Raw genomic sequence first — 14,749 nt, forward strand, 5'->3', positions numbered from 1 at the left:
GTAGTGAGGTTTGAGAATTGCTAGAACACCTTTCCTTTGCCAATCAAAACAGCAATGCAACAAGGGTTCTAATAAAAAAAATAGACTGGATCTGTGATTTCATTGGAGTAGGAACTCTCTCTACTAATACAGGTTGACACCTTTTCTTTTTGGGGAGTTACTGGGAACTAGGAGGATAACTGACTTTCTCAGAGACACACAGCTAGTATATGTCACAGGTGGGACTTGAATTCAAGCGTTACTGATTACTAGGCTGATTGTGTGGTAGACGCTATGGATGCTAGGGATACAAGTACAAGGAGTGAAGAAGTCCCTACTTGCAAAGGTCATACATTCTAGACGGGAAGACAAGCACCTATAAATATATGGGGCATCCCAGAAGTTTAAGTGTAGTTTTAAGCCTTAATGCCTAATAAATACAAACAATAGCTCAAACTTTAATAATTTTAAACTTCAGGGAAACTTTTGGGATACCCTATAAAAATAGCACAAATATAAAGTAGCTAAATACAATACAGTTTGGACACTATTAGTTGGGGGAATCAGGTAGTTAGGTGGCTCAATGGATAGAATGCTGGACCTGGAGTCAGAAAGACTCATCTTCCTGAATTCAAATTCAGACCCAGACACTTACTAGCTGAGTGACCCTGGGCAAGTCACTTAACCCTGTCTGCCTCAGTTTCCTCATCTATAAAATGAGCTGGAGAAGGAAATGGCAAACCATTCTGGTATCTTTACCAAGAAAACCCCAAATTAGAGATAAGAAGGGAAATATATGCTAGGGATGGAGAATGGCCAGTGCAAAAGTATGGAGATGGAAGACAGAGTGTTGTTGAAGAAAGGAGAGAAGGACAATTAAGCTGAATCACAGAGGGCAGGAGGGGGAATAATGGTTATTTAGGCTAGAAAGATAAATTGGGGCAGGTTGTATAGGAATTTAGAAGCCAAACATATTTTATATTTTAATCCAGAGGTAAAAAGGAAGTTGCTAGAGTGGGTTACTCTGGCAATAGTATGTAAGATGGGTCAACTAGGTGGCAGAGTGGATAGAGCATGGGCCCTGGAGTTCAAATTCGATCTTAGGCACTTGACACGTACTAGTTGTGTGACCTTGGGCAAGACACTTAACCCCAATTGCCTTGCAAAAAAAATATAAGTAAAAAAAAAGAAGTGTAAGTACAATGGATGGGACTGAGGACAGACCAATTCAGAGGTTGTCATAATGTAATCAAGAGATGAGGAATGGAAGGTAATAGTTGTGTGAGTAGAGAAGGGATCAGATTCAAAGAGTGTGGTAAACATAGAAACAATAGATGATAAACATTGTCCTGGTGAAGAATTACCATGGGCATTTTGGGAGCTGGAAACAATGGTAGAGGTCATCTAATCCCTACCCTCATAGAAGTATCCTCGTGGAGACTCAGAGGGGAAAGAGTCAGGATAAAGAAAATGAGCCAAAAAGCCTAACTACGTTTCACATACTGTATTTATGGCCACTCACCTTGTGTTAGAGGATGTAGGTAAAGGCAAGCTCTGAGTCTGCTCCAGTGCTCGGTGCTGACTGGCCTCTGTAAGAAAAGACAAACACAAGATAGGGGTGTGTGTGCGCGTGTGTGTGTGTGTGTGTGTGTGAGCATGCATGCGCTTTTATGTGTCTGACTTTTTTTTTTTAATGGAGAAATTTAGTTTAAAGTTTTTTGTTTTTCTTTTACTCAGGTGGGTGCACAGAATACCGGAGAAAGAACTATTTACCTCTACAAGCCTGCAGCTGACTAGTCAAGACTTTCCGGATTTCATTTACCCAGGTTGCTTTAATTTCAGGAGTTGGGGCCTGCCAAAAAAGGGAAAAATCAGCATGCAAGTAATAAATCTCCTTTTGTCCAGTAAATGGGTATTTTATTTATCCAGCTCCACATGCAAAGGTATAACCCTGGCACTCCTTAGATCATCTAAATGGAATGTCACATATAAGAATAAAAAAGGGGTGCAGTGATGATGGGTATGGGTTAGTGGTTTTGAATCCAGGGCACAAGCTAGCATCATTTTGTCCGCATACATGATACCATCTCTTGTTCTTTCCAAATGAGTGCTAGAAATTGATAAGCCCTGGACAGGTTATTCAACTGTTTTTCACCCAAGTTTCTTGTTGGGGAAAGTAAAAAAAACTAGTAATTTTCCTTTTTCAGGGGTAGTGAGACTTAAGAATTGCTAGAACACCTTTCCTTTGCAAATCAAAACAGCAATTCAATAAAGATTCCACTGAAAACATTAGACTGGGTCTGTGATTTCATTGGAATAGGAATTCTCTCTATCAATACAAGTTGGCATCTTTTCTTTTGGGGAGTTACTGGGAACAGAGGATGACTGGCTTTCTCAAAGATGGGGCTTGACTCTAGGTATTCCTGACTTCCAGGCAGGCTCCCTCCCCATGAGCTCCACACAATGGTAATAATGGTTCAAAGCTAATGGAATTCATAATTCTACATAAACTACTCTGATGATAAATAAATGATTTGGGGAGACTGAGGAAGAGTCTTTCCTCTACTAAATTCTAAAGTTCTACTCTGAATCCAGCCTCCTTAAGTATGTTTGGAAGGAGGGGAGATTTGTTCAAGAGTATAAATTATAGCAACAGAGGTATTGATATAAGAAACTGGCTAAAATCAATGATTTGACAAGCATTCGTTAATTACTATGCTCTAGGTACTGGACTAGCTGCTGGAGATAAAAAGTAAAAAACAAAACAGCCCCTGACCTCAAGAATGTGAAGAAAAGTAAATAAAAATATATTCAAAGTAAATTTGAAGTAATTTAGTGGCTGGAAGGAATTAGCATGGGAGGTGGCAGTGAGAAGGGAGAGTATTCCAGGTGTAAGGATGGGTTTCCACTGCAATCCCAATTAATTCCAGAGGTCCCAGGTAGCCTGACTGGATCAAAAATATAAAACAAGCGAGAACGGGTCCTTAAGCACTGGATCAGGAAGGATGAGGACACAAAGGAAATAGTTTGTTATTGCTGCCATGTGTCATTATCTAGCGACCCTAAGCCTTCACGATCCTTTTTGACTAAGGATCTAATTTCCTCATCACTGACTCAATCTCTGGGACTTCTGTGATTAACAGGGGTAGGGGTGGACTTACACATTGCATTGGTAGTCTGTGGAAAGACCTAGTTGGAAGTGACTAGTGTACCTCTCCTCTACCTATGGTGTTGCCATAGCTTGTCCTCAGACTCAAGGGGCCATCCAACCTCTCCATTTGCAGTGTACTTATAGGCCCCAAGAGAAGCCCAAGGCACCATGACAGTCTGTCTAACATGCCCCTCCCCTGGCTCATTAGTTAAGTTCTCTCTCCCCAAGGGTGAGAAGACTATGTAAAGATGGAATTAGGGTTCCACCATAATAAGGCTCAGCCATGTTAGAGCTGCTGGTTTGGATAAAAGGTGAGGAACATGGCTGATCCCTAAAAGAGAGGTGTGCTGGGTTGGGTACTACAGAAGAGTTTACAAAGCAGCTCAAATTCTGAGTGAACCAGAAGTTGGGGAAAAAATCTGTGAGCTAGAGGCAGCATGGATGTCTTTGCCCACGTAGCCCTAATCCATACGGCTAAAAAGACTCTGACCTTGAACAAGTAAACTGCAGGATTCACTTATAAAATAGGTCTAGACATTCTCAAAAATGGTCATGCAGTTACTAAGGGTGGTTTCCTTGTTTTCAGTGTGTGCTCAAATGGATAATTTGGCCCGATACATTGAGATAAACACTGTATAGGGTAAACTGTTCTCCTTAGTGAGGTTCATCTGCAGAGCATCAGGGAGCCTGAACAGACTCAGCATTTCTCTCTTTCTAAAGACTGACTTTTCATTTTCTACCCCATGCAAGTCTCTACTGTCCAGACCACGGGTGGGAAACCTGAAGCTTCAAGGTCACATGTGGCCTTCTAAGGCCTTGGGTGCGGCCTTTTTGATGGAGTCCAAGTTTTACAGAATAAATCCTTTTATTAAGGAGATTTGTTTGTATTTGGTCAAAGGGCCACACTTGAGGTCCTAGAAGGCCACATGTGGCCTCCAGGCTGCAGGTTCCCTACCCCTGATCCAGACAATGACATTTTTTTAAGTTTTAGATGTATCTCTTTATCAAATGCCCCACCATGTCTTTTACCTTGGACACAAACTTTATAAAAGAGGCAAAATATTAGCTTTTTTTTAAGAACTTTTTCTACCAGCTATTAATAAAGCTCTGAGACTCCCCAGAGCTGTGCTAGGAAAGTCATCCCAGGCTACGTTATCATTTTCCTTCTACCTCACACCTTGTTCTGCCAAGTTCCTATTAGATTGACGTAGTTACTCTTGCTGAATACGGGTGCCTAGACGTATGGAAACATTATAAAATCCCACACAGGAACAACCAAGGAAATGAAAACCTCATTTCAAAAACAGTGATTGGCATGCCACTCCTACCTGTATAATGTAAACCTCTTCTCTCGCATTATACCAGATTTCAAATTTCTTAACATCCCCTTTAACATTTTCTGTTATTCCAACAGCAGTCATCTGGCAAACACAAGACACAGAGAAATGGCATAAATACATGCAGGAAATCAACTGTTTTATTAAAGATATTCCAAAGAACACATCCAGATCTTAAAAGAGTCTTGTCATCCTTTTAAATCCTATTATACCACACTCCTGGGGCACAGAGGTGATTAGATTATTCTGAAAAAGCATCATTTTGTTATTTTTCCAATTAAGAAACAAATATTTGTTAAGTACCTACTATGTGTTAGGCACTCTGCTAAGCACTCATTTGGTCCTTACAACAATCCTGAAAAGTAAGTGCTATTATATTTCCAATTTTACAGATGAGGAAACTGAGGCAGAGGTTAAGCAACTTTTCCAAGGTCACACAATTAGTCGGTGTGTCAGATTAATCATAACCACATATCTTTTTCTTTCTCTATTAAATTTTCCACATTGAGAAAAAGGAATGTTTTGTCAAAAACCAAAACCTTCTCACCAATTTAATCCAGACTTTTACTTACATTTAAGGACTGCTTGTAACTGTATGAAGGGGCTTTTTCATAACCTTCTCCATTTTCTTCTCTCTTTTTACAGAATAGAACCGCCTTCTCATGGAGGAACAGATGTCTCTGCATTGGTTTAAATCTAGCCAGGTCTTTCACTTTGGCGTGGCCCTTTTTGTGATCTGTCCAAACACTAAAGGAGCCTTGCATCAAGAGTTTGCCTAATTCGTTTAAGTTTCCCTAAAAAAAAAAAAAGAAGAAGAAGAAAACAGGTCAATCACATTTTAAAAAATTTATAGGCATGAAATTGTGGAGTGGGTGAAGTGCTGGGCCTGGAATCTGGAAGACCTGAGTTCAAATCCAACTGTAGACATCTACTAACTGTGCGATCCTGGGCAAGTCACTTCTCTCCTGCTTGTCTCATTTTCGTCATTGTGAAATGGGGATAATAATAGCACCTACTTCCCAGGGTTATTATGAGGATCAAATGAGATGACGATTGCAAAGTACTTAGATACTGCGTATTGCAGTGATCTGCCATTCCCTTCTCCAGCTCATTTCTACAGATGAGGAAACTGAGGCAGACAAGGTTAAGTGACATGTCCAGGGTCATGTAACTAGTAAGTGTGTGAGGCCAGATTTATATTCAGGAAGATAAATCTTCCTGACTCCAGGGCTGGCACTTGATCCACTATGCCACCTAGTTAGTAGACTAAGTTAGTATGTCACTGTGTGGATCTCTCTTTCTATCTGGGTTTGATCCCACTGGCCTAGAGCTTTCAGAAGTTAAGTGACTTATTCAAGGTCACACAGTTTATATCAGAGGTAGGACTAGAACCCAGGTCTTTCTGGCTCTTAGGCAGTTTTATATCCATATAATATGGTACCTCTCATGTAGAATGTGAATCATAGGATCTACAAGTTTCTATGGCTGCCATACCTAGCCTAGTATCTGAGAGATGGAGGGGAATATTCACTTAGGACTTCTGAAGTATGACTGCTTTTCACTTTAAACAAAACTCTGTATGCTTATTATTTTATCATTTATTACATTAATATATCACATCATACCAGGTTATTATATATTAATATATCATGTTATTATATATTATCACATTATCACACTGCTGAGATTGATGAAGGAAAAGTAAATGGCTGTTCCCTTTGACAGGGACTGCATTCAGTTTCTCCATTGGAATGCCTTCCACTTAAATGATCTCACTTACGTCATAGCCAGTAATGGCAATCAGGTGCATGGAATCATTGACAGCTTTGAGAATTCCAAGGATCGAAGTCAACGCCTCCTGTAGATCCTCGGCTCCTTCACAGTTTTTACTGTATTTCAGCATTTCCTGAAAGGCAGGGTGCACAAGAATTAATGTTCTTAAGGTTATACAACCATCACCAAAAACCTATCCTATCAGTATCTTTGGGAAATGTACACCCAAATGCTTGCAAAAAAAAAAAAAAAAAGCCAAAATCTTGCTCCCTGATTAATAATATTCAAACTATGTTTTATCTTTAAGTTGCTTCCCAAAGAGTGACTCTTAGAATCATCAGGAGGGCATCTTGTGCCTAGAGACACATGGCACCACTGCTTTGTAGAATCTTGAGTTTCATCCAAGGTTCAGCTCATGAACTCTCTAAGAAGATGCCTTTCCTGAATCCCCCTACTTGCTGGTGGTCTCTACCTCCTCAAATTATCATATATATATTTTTCTATGTATTTTTCTAGTGGAATGGAAATGCTGCGAGGGAATGGAGAATTTTTTGTTTTGTCTTTATAGCTCTACCACCAGGTAAAGGTTCTTGCTCATACCAGTCACTTCAGTGTTGTGGGGTTGGGCTGCTGTACCTACATTCTCTCTCCCTCACACACAATAAAAGACATGCATATCCCTACTAGAACCCTACTAGCTATTAGCTCTTCAGAATGGAACATTAATGAAAGAAAGGTCAAAAATGTCATTAATGACATTTTGGAAATACTTGGAAATGATTTCTGGATAATTCTTAAATTGGGCAAGTTTGAATGTAATTCCATGAAATAGACATAGGATTTTGGTAAAAAGTTACTAAGCAAAAAAGTCTTCAATATTCCCTTCTTGATCCCATTTAGGCAACTCGCCTCCTTCCCTAACCCAACCCTTAATACCCTTCCGCTGCCCCGATTGTCCAGGTACCCCCTCTGAATCTGCTATTACTATGTAGAGTGCCTCAGATTCCAAGCACTTCACTCCTTATTCCTCTTATCAAAATTCACCCAGCTTAACTCCCATCTGTTTCAAGACCATGCTAGGTGAGTTGGCTAGCTCATCTGAGAAAATCTCTAAGTGTGTTCATGAGTGATAAGCAGGGACTTTCAGAATACAGGGTACTTTCACTCTTGGTACGGAAGTTTCAGGGAGCCATGTGACCTTTTTCTTCAGGAAGGTTTTTTAGTACTCCCTGGAGTAATTCTATGGCTGGTGGCTATGACTTTCTCAGTATGTAGGACTGGCATTGAGTGGCTGCTCACATTTGTGCCAAAGATAAACCTATACTTTAAATTATTCTAGTTTTTATTAACTATTTTGGGCATTTTATTAAGTTTTTAGTAAACAAACAACAAAAAGTGAAAAATTGGACCCTGCTAAAAAAAAAACAAACAAAATACCATGTGAACCTTATTCCTACCTTTAATAATAGCTGATACTTGGTTATTCTTTGTACAGGCTTCAGCAAGTAAGAATCCAAACTGAGTTTGTGATCAAGTTTCTTCTGGCATTCCTGTGATCAAGTCGGAAACCTTGGATTACACAATGTTCATTATGGATACTTTAGTGACCAATTGAGTCAGTACATATGGAAATATACCTGAAAAAATACACAGTCTGAGCACTGCCTCCAGAGACTTTCTGACCTGGGTTTATTTTGACAATATTTCTCATAAATCTGAAAGTCTTCCATCTGTGTGTAGGAATAAAAAAAAATGATCAGTTTGATCCATTAAAGAGCACAAGACAGATCATGTTTCAATAGAGTCTCTGGTTTTTTTCCATACCGGCATGATCTGTATTGTTGATAAAACTCTGTATTATGTTGGAGCTGATACCATGCAAGTGAAACTGATTTCTAGCAAGGTGGCTTGGGTATTTTTTTTCCTTTTGAACTGACCCATGACAACAGTTGATTCTCTAAAATTGTACCTGGGTGATGTACCTGTAGACATCTTTTTTTTTTTTTTTTAACAACACGATCAAAATACAATATTTCTCATTAACCATTAACTGAGAAGGCAAACAGGAAAATAGAACTGGTGTTTGGAAAACACTCTTGCCGGGATGGCTTCCTTAGTATCTAAATGTAGCTGATGACAAAACTATTATCAAATATCAACAGCCTATATGGAACCCAAGGTAAGTTTGCCTGGATTTAATGAGGTTCGTATACACTATTGACAAGGGATGATAGGGATTATAGGTTTAGAGCTAGGAGGGGAGTAGAAGAGAAATCAAGGCACAAAGAAATTAAGTGACTTGCTCAGAGTTGCACAGTACCTGAGGTAGAATGTGAAGCCAGGTCTTCTGACTTCTGACTAGTACTTCTTGGTAAAATGTAGTGAAACAGTTTGTCCTACATCTCCTGGAAGTTCTGTTTTAATCCTGGCCTGGCATAATCCCTTAATTCTGGTTCATCCCAATCAGCCTATGATCTACCAGTTAATTAAAGAGGGAGTCACATGATAAGGTGTTCACTAGCCCATTTTGTGTGTTTATAGTCAACATAACCCCTTTCCGTACTTGAATTTAGCTCAGTGGATCTGGTTATTTTGCCTGGGGCAAGGTTTAAAACAAACTTGCAGAAAGACCATCTACATTTTTTTAAAAAAATTAATTATCTATCAGTTCTCTGGAGGTTAACACATTTCAAGAGTAGTAACATATTTTCTTTCTTTTTCAGCAAAGGATTTTTTTGAATTCTCAAAATGTAAGGAAGAATTTTCAACCAGTTAGACTGGGTCAACTGAATAACATTCCCACCTTGTCCTGGCCCCCTGACAATATTTTTCTTTGGACCATTGGCTACTTTCTTTTGTAGAAACTGCTCCATTTTGCAGCAAATTAATGTTTCCTTTTTTAACAAGATAAGTTGCTTATGATGAATGACATAATAGGTTAACAGTCCTGTTCTAAGGAGATGAGTATTATTTTATCCAATTCAATTTTTTTTTTTGAACTGAGCTTTGAGGGGTCCTGAAAAGGTTTGCAAACTATATGGTAAGAGTGATGAAAACAATGGAGATCAGGATCATCGTGATTTAGTCATTTTAACTAGAAACAGCAGGTTAAGAAACACATGTGTGATAGCATGTCTATTTTTATTGGTTGACAATACATACATACCCTTTCTAGAAAACACCTTCCTACCAGTTCTGGGTAGTCTATGTAGTTTTCAAGTTCTCTCAGGAATATTCTAAAGAGAGGAAATTTTTAATTAGATTTTATGGAAGAAAAAAGAATCTATAAAGGAAACTATTTCCAATAAATATTCTTTCTCACAAGACCTTTTTCTACCTTTCCACCCTTGAAAAATCATTGAGATTTTCTATGGTAAAAAAAAAACAAGTTACAGAAATAGATTAAGGTAGCAATCCCATCTGACTTAAGTAACCAGGGGCCTGATTTTTTTTTTCAGTTCACAGATAAAACTTGTAGGCTAAAGAAATGGGTCACATTCTGGATTCCCCTTAATATACTTCCAGTTAACATGCAAAGTTCCCTTTAAAATAAAATAGGGTTTTAGTTTGTAAATGTGGGTGGAAATTTACAACCATAGAAGTTGACTGCTCAAAAATCATCCAAGACAATTCCCTCAAGTTGGAGAGATGGCTTTGTATCATTGGATGGAGAATTGGAAGGGACTTTGAGATTAATATAATTGAACTCCTTCATTTTACAGATGAGAATTCTGAGGTCCATAAATCTCGTTACTTGACTTTAGTCACACAGATAAATAAGAAATTGGATTCAGATTTTTCTGACTCCAAAGGTTTTCATCTTTTTTCTACACTAGTGGTTCCCAACACTTTTTTGTTCTACAAACCCCTTTGAAAACAAAAATGTAATATAAACCCTGAGGGCACTTTAACATATTACTAATGTTGTTCAGTCATTTTCAGTTGTGTCTGACTCCGTGACCCTATTTGGAGTTTTCTTGGCAAAGACACCAGAGTGGTTTGCCATTTCTTTTTCTAGCTCATTTTACAGATAAGGAAACTGAGGCAAACAGGGTTAAGTGACTTGCCCAGGGTCACACAGCTAGTCTCTGAGGCCAGATTTGAACTTAGTCTTAATTTAGTCTTCCTGACTCCAGGGCCAACACTCTTTCTACTATGCCACCTACTTGCCCAAGAAGCACTAATAGTAATCAGTGAATTGCATCATGCAATCTCCCTACGTTGTCTAAGTTTACATCATCAGATCAAATTAGAGGCAGCCAGGTTGAATAGTGGATAGAGTACTGGGCCTGCAGTGGGGAAGAACCTCAGACACTTAATAGCTGTGTGACCTTGGGCAAGTCATTGTTTCCTCAATTGTAAAATAGAAATAATAACAGCACCTATGTGCTTGTAAGGATTAAATGAGACAATATTTGTAAAGCACTTAGCCTTGTACTTGGCCCATAGTAGGTGCTTGCATAATAAACCAACCTATCTTCCTTCCCTTGCCCCTTCTTTACTGGTAGTTATTGCCCAACTTGAACTCAGGACTCAGGGCAATGTTTTCTCATACTATGCCACTCTGCCTCCACCCTGATCCAGCACACATTCACATCTAGAAATATGACTGACTCTTTTTTATGTCCCTTAGTCATAAGATGAAGTGTCTTGTCAGTTTGTAGCCAGAGCTTCATGTGAAAAAAAATTCCTTAACTTTATTTCATAATTTAAATACACCAGTGACTTCTGCACACTCTGAATCTATGAAGTGATCCATGGCTGAAATAAGAAACTGAAGCTACTGGAGCAGATTCACTTGGTTTACCTCCTGTGACATGAAGTGCCCTGAGACCTTGGGAAATGGAATATCAGGGACTGCTCACAGATCACTTCCTTTATAATTGGGTGGGGTGGGAGACACAGATGACAGAAGGGAAAAAGGCATGTGAAGAAACAGAGAGCCCCAAACTCCCTGAAAGCTCCCCTCCCAAATAGTAGAGAAGGGTGGGTAATGCAGATTCCCATGGTCTCTTGGACTTCCCAAGTCCCAAGGTGGGGCATCCATCTCCTTCAGCCATCACAGCTGATGCCTGGGGAAGGTTCAACTATGATTTGTTTTTCATTTTCTTTACACAAAATAAAGTTATTTCCAATAAATCTATCCCCTGCTTATAATCACTGAAACCTCTATTTTGAACTGCCCTTTCCTTACCCTGGAAAGAGGATATGGAAATATGGATTATGCCCCTATGATAGGGAACTCTGAAGAAATTATCCACACTACTCCCCACAACCCTAGAACAGGCAAAAAATGAGCATCTCAGAACAAATATCCCGCACCCAGCCTCAGGAGGATGAAAAGAGAAAATAGTCAACTTCCCACATTAATTTGTTCTTCTTTAGCCATGCCCAGGAAAACAGATGGCCCTTGATCTGTGTGTCATGAATGTCAAAAGCAAAGATACCAATAGAGAATGTTACTGTTAATCTTGGATGCCTCCTCAAAGTGTTAAGGGAGGAGGCTGATGAGAGGGGGGATCTGTTTACCAACAAGACAGAAAGAAAGGGCCACGATGAGAGACAGGTCCCATCTCAGTGTGCCACTAGCATTGTTTAGTGGTGACATGGCCTTATCCTCCCAAGACATAAGACGAGTCCACTAGAATCTCCATACCACCAATCATTTATACCCAAGGGCAGGGGTGGGGAACCTGTGGCCTGGAGGCCACATGTGGCTTTCTAGGTGCTCAAGTGTAGCCCTTTGACTGAATTCAAATTTCATAGAACAAATTCTTTTGGGGACACAAGGCCCTAGGTCACATGTGGCCTTGAGGCCATAGGTTCCCCAGTTCCCCACCCCTGCCCAAGGGGAATGTCTTCACTTAGGCCCTCAACAACCAAGAGAATGTGCTTCCCTCTTGGATTTTCATATCAAATTCATAACCATCCTCAAATTTTAATCACTTCTAGCTGTCTGTATCTTTCAAAATAGATGTATAGAGTTCTAGGATCCATTTCTAGGTTCTGTAACCATGCAATACAATCACTTAACAGAAAACAATATATAATTTTAAAAATCAGCACCTGACATGATCCAGGGTAGTTGTTTTGAACTTCAAACCCTTCTAATGGAGTAGGGCATTAAGATGCATCACTTACTTTAAGGGGATGAAGAGACAAATGGACTTTCTCAAATACGGAAAAACAATGCCCCTAACCTGTTATGAAAGTGATATATCTCCTCCATATTTCCAAACAGGACATCCTTCTTATTCTGGAGGGCTGGTGAAATGAGATGCATCATTAGAGGATTATCCATCTCTGCAGCATATCCCTACAGTGCAGAAAGAGGCAGGTGAGTGACATTCAGTTCCAGTTATTGTCTGACTCGTGAAATTCAGCTGACAAACAGAGGTCAACATAAATCTTAGGCCAACTGTGGAAAGTCATTTGAGGGGTATGTACATAGAGGGGCAACAAAGAGTTAATATAATGTGGTATTTTATTTGCCTTCTGTTTTATTTTTTTATATTGGTCTCCTTTTTTCACCCAGGCTAGAAAGGCAGCAGGCATTGTGCTAAGTGATAGGCATAAAAAAAGAGGCAAAAGGCAGGTCCTTCCCTCATGAAGCTGATGATCTAACGGGGGAGAAAATAAGCAAACACATACGTACAAAAAGGCTATACAAAGGATATCTAGGAGATAATTAAGACAGTGAAGACACTGGAAGTAAGAGAGACTGAGAAAGGCTTTCTGAGGAAGATAGGATTTTGTTTGGGACTTCAAGGAAGACAAGGAAGGCAGTAGAAAGGGAAGACAAGGAGGGGAACATTCCAGGCACTGGGGACACCCAGAGAAAATGTTCAGGAGCTGAGATGGGGCATCTTGTTCATGGAGCAGTCAGAAGGCCAGTGTCACTGGACTGAAGAGTACATGGAGGGGAGTAGGGTGTGAGACTGGAAAGATAGGAGGGGGCTACATTATGAGGGGCTTTGAATGCCAAACAGAGTGTATTATATTTGATTTTGGAGGCAAAAGGGAGTCACCAGAGTTTATTGAGTAAACCTGTGCTTTAGGAAAATCATTTTGGTGTCTGAATGGAGAATGGATTGGAACAGGGGGAGACTTGAGGCAGGCAGACCCACCAGCAGGCTGTTGTAATAGTCTAGGCATGAGGTAATGAAGGCCTGCCCCAGAGAGGTGGCAATGTCAGAGGAGAGGAGGGATATATTTGAGAGATGTTGTGGAGGTGAAATCAACAGGCCTTGGCAACAGCTTGGATATGGGGCGGGGGGGAGAGAGTGAGGGGTCCAGAATGACTACGAGGTTGTGACACTGAGGGGTTGGGAGGATGGTGTTGCCCCCTCTAGTAACAGGGAGAGAAGGGGTTAGGGAGAAAGAGAATGAATTCTGTTCCAGACATATTGAGCTTAAGATGTCATTGGACATCCTGGAAGTCAATAGAGAGATTAGGGCAAGATAGGTAGATCTGAGACTTTATCAGCATAGAGATGGTAATTAAATCAATGGGAGGTGATGAGCTCACCAGGTGCAATGTAGAGGAAGAAAAGAAGAGGGCCCAGGATAGAATCCTGTGGGATACTTTCAGTTAGAGGATATAATTTGGATGAGATTCTAGCAAAGGAGACAGACAAGGAGTGGTCAGACAGGTAGGAGGAAAACTGGGAGACAGTGGCATCTTGAAAACTTGAGTATCAGGGATATGATGGAAGTTATCAAAGCCTGGTGGAGAATGAGGTTTGAGAAAAGACCATTGGATCTGGCAACTAAGAGCTCATTGTTAACTTTGGAGAGAACAGTAAATAAATTAGGATAAATTAGGAAGCTGGGTTGTAAGGAATTAAGAAGAGAGTGAGAGGAGCGAAAGTGGAGTTGTCTACTGTAGATGCCTTTTTCAAGAAGATTAGTCACAAAACGCGCAAGAGATATAGGACAGTAGCTAGAGGTAATAGAAGAATCCATTGATGGGTTCTTGAGGACAGAGAGGGGGTACAGGGATATTTGTAGGTAGCAGAGAATGAGCCAACAGACAGGGAGAGACTGAAAATATATGAAAGAGTAGGGATGGCAGAAGGGGCACTCTGTTGGAGATGGGATGGAATGGGATCACTTGACCTGGGTAAGAAGAAAGGTCACTTCATCATGTGAAACAGGGTACAGGAGGGCAGAGTGGCAGAAGGCATTTGAGTGATGGGAGAAGAAGGGAAAAGAGGGAAGTTATGGTGAATGGTCTCCTATTTTTCTGTAACATACAAGCTAAGTTTCTCAGTTGAGAGAGTGGAAAGAGGGGGACACATGGGAGGACTAAGGAGGGATGGAAAGGTTTGAAAGAGCCATTGTGGAGAATGGGACAGTGAGTGACAAGGCATGGATAGCAGGATTGTCTAACAGCCTTGAGGACCCAGTTGAGGTTGTATAATATAAATTTGTAGTGGATCCAGACAAAATGGTTTCATGATTTTCTCCACCTTCATTCAATAGCATGTTTGTGGGAGCTAAGGTGGTG

The 14,749-nt window shown here is 40.2% G+C and overlaps 1 protein-coding gene and 1 long non-coding RNA gene across 18 annotated transcripts in view; one reads left to right on the plus strand and one right to left on the minus strand.

The window, feature by feature from the left end:
- LOC140512648 (uncharacterized) overlaps window positions 1-1,805 on the plus strand; it is a 41,928-nt gene extending 40,123 nt beyond the window's left edge. The window contains exon 3 of the long non-coding RNA XR_011969865.1: window positions 1,717-1,805. This is a non-coding gene — a long non-coding RNA (uncharacterized lncRNA). The remainder of the gene's footprint in view (window positions 1-1,716) is intronic.
- MCF2L (MCF.2 cell line derived transforming sequence like) overlaps window positions 1-14,749 on the minus strand; it is a 362,484-nt gene that overhangs the window by 11,504 nt on the left and 336,231 nt on the right. For all 17 annotated transcript variants that reach the window (XM_072621934.1, XM_072621919.1, XM_072621931.1 and 14 more), the window contains 9 exons: window positions 12,441-12,556; window positions 9,407-9,476; window positions 7,878-7,970; window positions 7,698-7,790; window positions 6,248-6,373; window positions 5,040-5,261; window positions 4,459-4,551; window positions 1,753-1,831; window positions 1,502-1,568 (listed from right to left, as the gene is read on the minus strand). In XM_072621934.1, the coding sequence (XP_072478035.1) occupies window positions 1,502-1,568; window positions 1,753-1,831; window positions 4,459-4,551; window positions 5,040-5,261; window positions 6,248-6,373; window positions 7,698-7,790; window positions 7,878-7,970; window positions 9,407-9,476; window positions 12,441-12,556 (959 nt within the window). The remainder of the gene's footprint in view (window positions 1-1,501; window positions 1,569-1,752; window positions 1,832-4,458; window positions 4,552-5,039; window positions 5,262-6,247; window positions 6,374-7,697; window positions 7,791-7,877; window positions 7,971-9,406; window positions 9,477-12,440; window positions 12,557-14,749) is intronic.

This window comes from Notamacropus eugenii, chromosome 6 (genome assembly GCF_028372415.1).
Source record: "Notamacropus eugenii isolate mMacEug1 chromosome 6, mMacEug1.pri_v2, whole genome shotgun sequence".
Taxonomy (NCBI): Eukaryota; Metazoa; Chordata; class Mammalia; order Diprotodontia; family Macropodidae; genus Notamacropus; species Notamacropus eugenii.